At 31.6% G+C, this 12248-nt stretch overlaps 1 protein-coding gene across 3 annotated transcripts in view; it reads left to right on the plus strand.

Moving 5' to 3' along the window:
* Positions 1–5064, plus strand: part of LOC127698674 (transcriptional repressor protein YY1-like) — a 36448-nt gene extending 31384 nt beyond the window's left edge. For 2 of the 3 annotated variants that reach the window (XM_052202272.1, XM_052202275.1), the window contains 4 exons: positions 913–963; positions 1210–1242; positions 1716–1782; positions 3693–5064. In XM_052202272.1, the coding sequence (XP_052058232.1) occupies positions 913–963; positions 1210–1242; positions 1716–1755 (124 nt within the window). In that variant the 3' untranslated portion in view covers positions 1756–1782; positions 3693–5064. The remainder of the gene's footprint in view (positions 1–912; positions 964–1209; positions 1243–1715; positions 1783–3692) is intronic. The other variant, XM_052202273.1, reaches the window with a different exon arrangement.
* Positions 5065–12248: the final 7184 nt, after the last annotated feature.

Here is a 12248-nt window from a genome sequence, read left to right on the forward strand (position 1 = left end):
AGATTAACGGGAAATATATGTCAAAATAGAAAGCACGGATGATCTGGCTGACCAAATTGTTTTACTTGCGAGAAATGATTGACAGGTATGAATAGACGTAGAGGCTCCGACGGGGAACGTGGTATCGAAAGGAAAATAACAGTTTATTCACAATGCCTATATTCAATTTGTTTATATACTTTATAAATATGATATGTTGGCCTTATACTTAAAATTGTGTTTCTATTAATAATATAAAGGAACAGGACGTTAAAAGGGGGAAATATTGTAACCATCAACGAAAACTCGTATAATTTACGGGATTGATGTCTCAACATTTTGATTAAAACTTCGATTGAAAACAGTCCTGGTTGTTATAATTTTGAATAAAATGAAATATTTACAGTTTACAAATACAAATAGTTTATTGGCACAAACACAATTATTATAATTGGCAAAACATTTTTACAGTACATTGTTAAAAATAGTCTTTCTTTCATTTTCATGTTAAAAAAAAGTTGATCCCATATTCATATTAAATTTTTATTTTTATTGTAATTTTTTCTTTGAATACAAAACAATATTTTACATTTATTATCTATCCTCCATAAATACTAAAATATCTGTACAGGTAAAATTTCATTCTAATCAAGCTGGTACAGATTGATTTACGACCTTCCACTCGGATATTGTACAGGTTAATATCACAGCAGGTGTTAATTACACTGAGACAACTGTCCGGCCAGTCTGACATCTAGACGGGATTAAGACATCCATATTAATAAGTCTACCCGTACTGTAGTTGAAGAAATGTAAATTTACAGTTGTATCTTAAGTATTTTGTTTTTAACATAATATGATTGTTGTGTCTACCTGTGAAATAATGCAGAAATTGACATTGTAGATGATTAAACACGTTTATTTTTTTTACAGTGCTGTTTCAAATACAGAAAAGATAATGACATTTGATGATGGTTTAGTATTGTAAGTATATTTGTTTAAACCCTCATCTTTTTCTGTCATGTGGATAGTGGTCTCCTTGGCTCTAATACCACATTATCTTATTTTTTTATACTGAGAAGTGTTATGAATAAATGGAGAACATCTTCAGATTACTGTCTAATGAAAAACTAGTTTCTAGAAGGAAATATTTCACTAAATGTTTACCAATCTTGTCATCATGCAAAATAGAATAAATGACTTTATAATTTTGGATTATTTTTTTTTCAGAAGTCAAGCATCTGCTTACCAACTGCCTAATCAGTAAGTTTTATTTAACTTTTGAATATGAATTTAAGTACATCGAAATGATACACACTAAATAGATTTACCTCATTTGTACAAATATCCACATCCTGCTTTACTTAATGTTGATGACAATTTTGGTAATAAGATTCTAAATCAAAAGAGCAATCAGAAAGAAAATTTATTTGTATATGAAAGACTTTCCTATTGACCCTTCTAAATCATTTTGGTTTTTATGAACTGTGTAGAAATATGAAATAGTATCAGAAAAGCTGAAGTACACACAGAAAAGCTGCATTGTCCCGAATTTAGATAATTTTTTTTTACACTTAAGATGAAAATGCTAAATATTCAAATATTGAAAATGGAAGAAGAAAAAAATGAGTGTTCTTCATATAGTTTTGATCTTTATTTTGGGTAGTGAGTCATATTGTGAACCAGTATCAACAAAAGCAAGTTCTTCAACCTTTTTTATCATATTTACTTTGTAGAGAAACAACATTAATTGGTTATGCATATGAAGAGCAATGAAGGAACAATATTAGATGTATATAAAACGTAAGTATATTATGTTTTTCATGGTTGAGGTCAGAGCTGAACAATTGAAATTCTTGAATACTTTGGTTTAAACTCTATTGATCAGGACACTGTTTTGTGAAGGTTAAGCCGTAATATATTTTGACAAGATGAAGATGTATGAATTGTCTTATATCAACAAATGGATGAGATACTTGAAATAATTCATCATAAATAGAATTTGTAGAAAATAAGACAGAAGAAGCTTTGGGAGCCAAAAACAAAACAAAAAATAGTCTGTGAAAATTTTCTTTTTTTTGTGTGTGTAATTTTGAAATGGTTTTTTTTTGTGTGTAATTTTGAAAGGTTAACTAAATTTGTACCTATTACATAAATTTTAGACAATTTTATGAATATATATATATAGATACACTGGAAAGAAAAAAATGCACAATATATATTGGTATACTCACTCACTGGTAATCCAACAACATACTTAAAAAACTAGAAAAAAAGGAAGTTATAGTATTTTTATATGCAACAATATAGAGTACTTTTGTCCTGAATGAATATTCATGAAATATTTGCAACTTGACAATAAGCACTAACAACAAATTAATCAAGCAGAGTAAATACATATTAATTAACCATATAAAGTTTCTCTCAAGGAGAACAATGTGTTCAAAAATAGATACATAGCTGATAATGTATAAACTTATGAACTGACATTAATGAAGTAGTTTTGACATACTAAGATAGAAACTTAAAATTTTAATGCTCATTTTCAATGTTTGATGAATTCTTTTGTCGATTAATTTGATGACATAGAAGATTTTTAAAGAGAATGAAATTTTAATTCAAACATAATAAAAATTTTATAATGCCACTATCTGCATGCCATAAAAGTATATAAAGCAGTGGGTGCCAGTCTGCCAGTCAAAATGGCTCATTATTTCATAAAGCTTTAAACCTTTTAAAGGTGCATTAGCTACAAGATATGAAAAAAATCAAAATATTGTTTTTATGCCCCACCTAGGGGCATTATGTTTTTCTGTCTGTTCATCCGTTTGTTTGTTCGTCCGTCTGTCGCCGCTTCAGGTTAAAGTTTTTGGTTAAGGTAGTTTTTGATAAAGTTGAAGTCCAATCAACTTGAAACTTAGTACACATGTTCCTTATGATATGATCTTTCTAATTTTAATGCCAAATTAGAGTTTTTACCCCAATTTCACGGTCCACTGAACATAGAAAATGATAGTGCTAGTGAGGCATCCATGTACTATGATGGACACATTCTTGTTTTTTGTTCAATCATTAGTGATAGTGAAATAATAATTCGCTGTTAGCAGCCAATCTGATTGAATTATGTCAAAATAAGCTAAGAAACCTCGCTGATGAATTATTCAGTTGCAAGTGAATAATTGGACCTCATTGAATACGTATTCATATGACCTTCAATTTAACCCCTTAGCTGGACATGGGTTACGCATGCATTCAGCTATTAAAAGGAAAAGAATGTCATCATTGAACAAGGATGAACCATTTGGTTGACTGATTCGATCCACAAAAAAATCATTCTTGTACAGGTAACAACAATGATAAACATACTTTTTAACCTACAATATGAAATCAAACTTACTAAAAAAATCCAATTGCAAGTGGTCACTATAGTTTTATATTATATATATATGTTTATATCAGGTAAAATGACCGTTGGCAGTGTTCGGAGGTCATCTCGATGGTTAATTTGATGACGTTTAGACAAAAATACAAAAGAAATGTTGATACATATTATCAAGTCCATGCATTGTTAATTGTTTATTTTGACTTTTTGTAATTTGGATATATGTTTTAGTATGTTATAAATCAAAAATTGAGTCAAATGGGTGAACATGAATTTGACAGCTAATGCCCCTTTAATTATTTATAGTAAATTTTCTTTCTTCCTTTTTCAGATTTAGATTTTATTTGCAAATGACCGTATATTGTTTTTGGTGATTTGTCTTCACCATAAAGTCAGGAAGACAGTATGTGTTCAGTAGTAAGGAAGAGATGATGATCCACAGGGATACATTGGGATATCAAGATGATTAGATCAAGCTTGTCGTCACTGAAGTTTCACAGATTATTTGTTTGCTGAAATTGTTTCCCCTGTAATATGATTTATATAGATTTCTATGGCTTCTCATTCTAAGGAAAATATGGGGAAAATAATCATTTGTAGATAAGTTCATATGTCATACTGCTATTTGTTCATGTCATAGACGGCTAAAATTAGGGCTGCTATTACAAAAGTAAACATGAAAAATGATTGGGTCAGATTGTAATATTTCTTGGAAATGGGCTAGTTCATGTTTCTATACTTCCAATCTCATTGAAAATGCATAAATGTAAATGTTATCTTTATTATGTCACAATTAATGTACTATTCTTGAATAATGAATGCAATTTATTTATTCTGTAGCATAATGTTTAAAATGTATTTTAAATTGTGTAAAAAACAATTGATTTTGGAATATTTATTGTCCAGTTTAAATTATTTTAACACCAATACAATTTGAGCTGTGCTTCTAATTAATATTATTATACATATGTAAGGTAACATCCACTTCAATCACTTAAACATAAAAAAAGTTTTAGAATGGTATATATTTCAATATTAACCTTGCCAATTTGAAGTGCTCAAAGATATAAATAGTTGTGTCAAAATTTAATATATAAAACATGTAATTTATCTGTTTTTTTTTAATTTGAAATTTAGAACCTTTAAATTGTTCAGCTATGATAAAGATTACTTAAGAAATCAGTCATTAAATATTCTTTAACTTTTAGAAAAAAGATAATTAATCAGATTAACAGCTTTTATTATGTTGATCTTTTATTGTATGATTTAACATTACATGAATATAGTGGACAGTGGTTTTTGTTCAGGACTGTTCTTTTAAGGTAAAACGAAGCACATGAAACACTTTACAACCTCTTGTACAATTTTATGTCACATACTTCTTTTAAAAATGAAAACTCACAAAATGCTGTTGTTTTTTTAAAGTGCTACCCTGAAGCACCATGTATATTCCTAAGAGAACAGTCTATGGACATTAACATTTCTCTGTAAAAGATGATTGCAGATAAAGTTCATTGTAAGCTGTATAGACATTTTGTACATGTATTTATTAATTCATTGTCATTCATACAGAAGCATTAATTGTAAGTTAATGTCCTTAAGACATTGGCAAACTGAGATTATTATGTTGCTATTCTTTATAAGAATGGGTATTGTCAGTGCTAATGCAAGCAGTTAAAATGTGATTAAAGAAAAGAAGAGAATTTGAAGTTTGTTTGTTGCAGGCCTTTCTCTACCAGTGAATTAAACCGTATATCAAATTAGAAAAAAAAACAAAACAAGACAAGACAAAACAAAACAAACAATAAATAGTTAAAACTCAACTAAATGAACATTTTTAGAGATTGAATTGATAGACATGTAATAATTGACCATTAGGGTTGGTTGATTACAGCTTTCCAATTGTAAACTTTCTATTTCTATGTAGCAACATTCTAGCAGTGCCTGCATATGAAGTATATACATCTCTAAGTTGATACAGCTTGATCAGCCCTGTTGTAGAATCTCAGTAAAATATATGTGATTACAATGAAACCTTTACAATCAAGTCATACAATACAGTGTTATGGCTGCAACGTTACCATAGTTCAATTTTAGGACTTTGTGTATTTCTGACAAGCCCTGGCTTTCTATCATGATTTTCATTATTGAGGGTTGCTGCTTAAAAGGAAGCTTTTGATCCAAGGATTCCTGTGGTAAAGTGAATCATCTCTGAAAGTTTTAAGTATGCCATCATGATTTGGTTATATAATATTTGTGTCACAATAATTTTCCAATTGTTGTAGCCATAATCCTGTGGTCTTTTCTCTATTGTGACATTACAGAGTTGACTTGTGTCAAGCAACATGACAATGCCAATAGTGAAGCTACCCTTCAGAAGCACCCAAGATCACTGCTGGTTTTTGGTTGTTTCTTTTTGCTGAGTTAAGTTTTCTGTGTAGTGTTTGTTGTTAGTTGTTTTCTTTTTTGCCATTGTATTATCTCTTTTTCTTTTACTTGTTATTTTGATTGTCCCCTTGGCTTTCTTCTGCCTCTTTTTTAAAGAGATGGTAAAGATAGCCAGACAAGGGTCTAGAACTTGAGATAGAGGGTGAAACCAGTTTATTGATTTCTAAACATTCACCATATTTATGTAGTCCATATTCTGTTGTTACAGTAAAGCATAGCATAAATCATGACACACAATCCCTACATCCACTTTACAAAACCTAAGGCAAAGGATAGTTCCTATCATACTAACTTAATCAGAAAACTTTAACATTGAAAATTGTTAATTGATTGAAAGTCACTGGACCATCACCTAGGGGCAGGGCCTTGACATAGTTGTCAAACTAATATGTACTGATAGTAATGCAACTTCATACAAATTATCATTGATCTATCACAAGTAGTTCCTATCAAACTAACTTGAGCAGAAAACCTAACATTGAAAATGGCTAATTAATTCAAAGTCACCGGGCCATTGTCAGAAAAGCAGGCGAGACAAAAAACTATTTTTACATCATTTGAATTTCTCACTTGTAATGAGTAATATGATATTTAGAATATGTGGTCCTCACAAGGTACTATCTCGGTGTTCTGGTGGTAGTGTGTTCGCCTCAAGTGCAGGAGGTCATGGGTTTGAACCCTGGCCAGGTCAAACCAGACTTTAAATTGTTATTTGGTGCTTCTCCGCTAAGCACGCAGCATTAAGGAGTAAGAGCAAAGACTGGTCGGCTCGGTGTTCCAATAATGTGTATGAGTAAGATGACATGTCTTCCTTGGGACTGTTACCTTGTGAATTAGCATGTTAAAAATCCATCTCGGCATATCGATCTAGTACAAATCAGGGTTAATATTCATATTACATTAACATGTTCTTGTCCTGAATATGCATATTAATTTGGGACTACGTTAAGCAGTCATCCATCGTCATCATCCTCACCAGGTTTACGTCTTGCAAGGTTCAATTGACCTTGACCTCATTTCATTGATTGTGGTCAAATTCATATCTCTGATACAGCAGTAGGTCAAATATATTTGGTGGTATTCTTAGAAGACCTTCCAGCAGCATTTATCTGACCTTGACCTTGTTTTCATGGTTCATTAGTCAATGTTAATTTTTTAGTTCACATGGCACTTAGCTATTCTCATCACTAGGCTATATGGTCTGTAGTCGGCAGATAATTAATGCAAAAAAATATTGGAAACTTTTGTTTATTTTAAAAACAGCAATACATAGTGAAAATTTGTCATGGGGTAGAAATGTTGAGATCTACCTACTGTCCATTTACATCAGAACTGTCGGACTTCTTATTTGAGTTATTGCAATAAATTACAAATTTTACCATTTTATTTTCATTTTTGTCTCGCCTGTGACAAAAGTCACTAAAGATGAGACATGGGTAATGCTTTTCCAGCAATGCTATTGCCGTCGTCAACAAATGTTAAGTTTTCTGCTCAAGTTAGTTAACGTATAAAATTATCACGTTGTCGTCATCGTCATTGTCCGAAGACATGTGGTTTCCATATGATAACTTGAGTGTAAATCTATATATGGATCTCTATGAAATTGTACCACAAGATTCCATACCAAATAAACAGCTGCGCCATGAGCGCATGATAGGCCCGTCGCGAATAAAGTTCAATAACTTCTCAATGTCATATCAGAAATTTATAAAAAACTAAAGGGAGGTTATCTTTATAGATATAAATCAGTCAACAAAGTTTAATGAAAACTGCTAAAAGCATTTTTGAGTTATTGTCCGAAAACTGGAAAATCCCCCCTTTTTTTATACGACCGCAAAAAATTGCGTATATTGGTATCACGTCGTTGTCATCATCCGAAGACAGTTGGTTTCCGGACAATAACTTGAGTATAATTAAATAGAAATCTATGAAATTTAAACACAATGTTTATAACCACAACAGGAAGGTTTGGATTGATTTTGGGGGTTATGGTCCTAACAGTTTAGGAATTAGGGGCCAAAAAGGGGCCCAAATAAGCATTTTTCTAGTTTCAAGACAATAACTTGTGGAACGGTGTATGGATCTCTGAAATTATACCACAAGTTTCCATACCACAAAAGGATGGTTAGGATTTGCTTTGGGGGGGGGGGGGGGGGGGGGGGTTATGGCTCAAACTGTTAATAATAGGCAACAGCATAGTGTATTGCACAAAAGCAAAATAAAAGGAAGGGTAAATTTATTTATTTTTTTTTTTGTGGGGGGAGGGGGGGTCAATTCGCAACAGCAAAGTGTTTTGCACAAAAGCAAAAAATTGAATATAAATTCAAATCATATAACCAATTCTAAGTTCTTTGACTACAGTTATTCTGTGTCAGAAACCTATTATGTGTCAAATATACAGTCTGCCAAAAGTTAAGCACCACCTATCTTTGTTGCATCGAAATTTTTTTCATTTAAAAAAACCAGTTAATCCTCGAAAAAGAGAAAATATTCATGTAGCAATTTTGCTAACATATGCCATAAACAAACCATAAACTTAAGTTTGGTTACTGATGCAGGTTCTATGCATTTGAATTTTGCGTTCATAGAAATAGTGAAAATTACATAAATCAGAAACGGAATTTAAGTTTTACTTTGATTTTATTTTTTTACAACAATTAATCACCCAAAATCATTAAAAGTCTCTACAATTAATCTTTGGTATGTTTGGCAAATTTAATGTCAATATTTAAGTCAATAGGAATGTGTAACCACCTCTCTTCCGGTACAGTTCCATAACACGGCGTCTCATACTCTGTACAAGCCTTCTGAACTTTAGTTGAGCAAATTTATTCCATTCATCAACAATTGCACCTCTTAAATTGCCAAGATTTTGCAAAGGTGGATCTCTGCGATTGAGATTTCTGCCAATGGCATCTCAGACATGTTCGATAGGGTTCAGGTCTGGAGACATGGAAGGCCAAAAGATAGTGTCAATGGCTTCTTGATCTTTGTAATCGGTTACAATCCTTGCCCTGTGTGGTCAAGCGTTGTCGTCCATGTACGAGGGTATTGACGCAAGTTGGGGATTCTCAAAATGAGGGACTACAATGTTTCTAAGCACCAAATCCCTGTATGTCTGTCTGTTCATGTTACCCATGTACCCATGTACAATCTGACAATGACGGTGCGATTAACATTGAAATGGTTACCAATGCTCCCAGTGCTCCTACCGGCATTTGCAATGCCAATTGCTTGTCAACGTTCAGTCACAGATAACTTACCGCTTGCCATATTTCACTGTGACTTGGTGAAGGTTAAATTTCACCTGTACGCGGGACAGAAGGAAGATGAATTAAAGGCATCGAAACAGTGTATTTGTAAAGGTGCAGATGACCTTTAATAAAAGGTTGCTTGGCGGGTATCGGAGTTTAATTTTTTTGGTCGTAATGAATTTTCTTAGTGTATGCTATAGGCAATTCATAACACTAAACATAAATATTTTTTTCGCAATAGTTAAAAAAATATTGACAGTTATATTTAGGTGGTGCTTAACTTTTGGTGGACTGTATATTTAATTACAATCCAAATTCAGACCTGCATTAAGCGCGAATATTGTGGCCATTTTTGCCCCAACTGTTCAGGGTTGGACCTCTGTGGTCGTATCCAGCTGCGCTCGGCGAAGCAATTTATTAATGAATAAAACCCCATAACTCGGAAACGTTAAATCTAAAACTTATAAAAATCATGTCGATAGCTATAAACAATTCACCAAAGTTTCTTGCAAATTGCTGTAAGAGTTTGTGAGTTATTGTCCGAAAACTGGAAAATCCCCCTTTTTTTAATGATTAAAACTCCAAAACTCGGAAACGTAAAATCTAAAATTTATAAAAAACGAACGGTAGCTCACGTTAATAGATATAAACAATTCACTAAAGTTTCATGCAAATTGGTTAAAGGGTTTTTGAGTTAATGTCCGAAAACTGGAAAATCCCCCTTTTTTTATACGACCGCAAAATTTTTTCTAATACTTTGTATAAATTGCTTATTTCTTGACCAATTTTAATGTGGTTTAATTCAAAGTCTTGAATTATTGGGGTTCTTTAATATGCTGACTATAACCGTGTATTTAGATTTTGGATCCCGTTTTTGAATTGGTCCACATTGAGGTCCAAAGGGTCCAAAATTAAACTTTGGTTGATTTCATCAAAAAATGAATTAGTGAGGTTCTATGATATGCCGAATCTAACCGCCTATTTAGATTTTTAATTTGGGGCCCATTTAAAATTTGTCCACATTGAGGTCCAAATGGTCAAAAAATTAAACTTTGGGTGATCTCATCTAAAATTGAATTCTTGGGGTTCTTTGATATGCTGATTCTAACCATGTATTTAGATTTTGGATATTTAGACCACATCCATTCTGTGTCAGAAACTATGCTATGTCAAATATTTAATCCCAATCCCAATTGTGAGCTGTATTGCACTATTAATAGAAATTGTAAGTAGAGTTATAGTTAAAAATGGATACAGAACCAAATCTAATTTTAGAGAAAAACTTATGTATAAATATAGTTTGAAATTTACTGTTCTTTATTAGATATTTTGAAGAATTATTAAAGGTAAGTTTTATAGATTTTTTAAAGATTTTTTATTAATGAGGAATGATATTTTGAAAATTGTTTTTTTTCCATTTTTTTTTTTATAAATGTTTTGAAGAACTTCGTTGTAGGTTGGTTTGTTATTCTGTATAAATTAATTTTCAGAATGCCATTATATATGTATATATATTTATCAGTTTTTTTTCACAAACTGATCCACGTCTAAATAGATTGGATGTTGATTGTTGCTATTTTTAGACATTGTATATATATTTATTAGGGATGTCAACTCGATGAACAATTCTCATCGAGTACTCGTTGGTTTTATCGAGCAATACTCGAGTACTCACTCGGGAACATATCTACAACACGGAAACACAAAAATACGTATTTTACATTCTGTGGTTTGTTGTTTAACGGACGAAGATCCATCTACCTTATAAGTCATGAAGTATCTGGTACAAGGAATTACACACCAAAATTAATAGCTCATTACCTACAAGTACTAATAAAGTTAAAAAAAAAACAATAATCTAATCAATATAATTTAATGAACATCTATTTAAAAATTGCAACAAGGAAAAACCATATCAAACAATAGTATTTGGTAATCATTAAGAAAACACATTTAATGTTTACAAAGGCGTAAGGATTAGATGTTTAACTTTTTCACTGAGGATCACCAGAGGATGCAAAGAATTCATTTTTTTTGGAAACATTTTCTTGTCATCTATTATTGGGGACAGTCGGTTTTGCAATTTTGTAACTAACACAGTCTTGCAGACGAAAATATTTGCTCTGACAGTACCGATGTCACGGAATGACTAAGACATGTTTAATTAAGTGTTAGCCTAGGTATAGGCCACGTATTTTCTGAGGCATTTTTAAACGACAATTAAGCACAAGAATTTGAAACAAAATGTATTTTTTTTACTAGTATGATTAACCAGTGAAGTCTATTTATTTTTCTGAAAGAGGTTCTCAAGAAGATCAATTTTATATAAAGAAGACAGCAATATTCTAACAGGAAACCGATTAGTACTCGTTGACATTCCTAATATTTATATATATATATTTCTTTTAAAAAAAAATTTTGATGAAGCAAACCCTTTTAAAAACTTAGCTAATATTGTCCATTAATAAATAAATAAATAGAATTCTTGGTGTACTTGGATATGTTGAATTTATCTATATTTAGATTTTGGATAATCGACCATAATTGATAAAAGTCCAATTTCAAAATTTTCAGTTCTTTGACCACATTCATTGTGTGTCAGAAACTTATGCTGTGTCAAATATTTAATTACAATCCAAATTCAGACCTGTATCAATATTGAATGTAGTGGTCGTACTTGCCCCAGCTGTTCTGGGTTCAACCTTTGTGGTGGTATCAAGCTGTGACCTGCAGAGCATTTTATTTCACAGAGGACATCTTGAATCTGGATCATTACCAGAGTGGTAGGGTTCAGGTTTTATCTAAATATAAATAGTTTAATCCTGCCACACATTTATATTTTAATATAATTTTCTGTTTAATTTTTGTTCACATTTTTTTAGACTGGGGGATTAAGAGCTTGACATATTATATAGACACTGGTCTATTGTAGAAGGCTAAATGTTGACATTTATATTTTCATTTTTAGCTCACCTGGCCCAAAGTTTGCTTTTTCTCATCTCTATCATTCCCCAGATCTACATTTGCAAAAAAATCTGCTACTCTAAACTACCAAACTTTACCACAATCATCTTTGGTATTTAGTTTAACAATGTGTTGACAAGGCTATAAATTGAACTTTTGAGTAAAACATGTTTTGTCTGTTATCTTGTAAAGCGTTGTAGATAGAGAAGATTTGACAGAGG

This window comes from Mytilus californianus, unplaced genomic scaffold, assembly GCF_021869535.1.
Source record: "Mytilus californianus isolate M0D057914Y unplaced genomic scaffold, xbMytCali1.0.p SCAF_4, whole genome shotgun sequence".
NCBI lineage: Eukaryota > Metazoa > Mollusca > Bivalvia > Mytilida > Mytilidae > Mytilus > Mytilus californianus.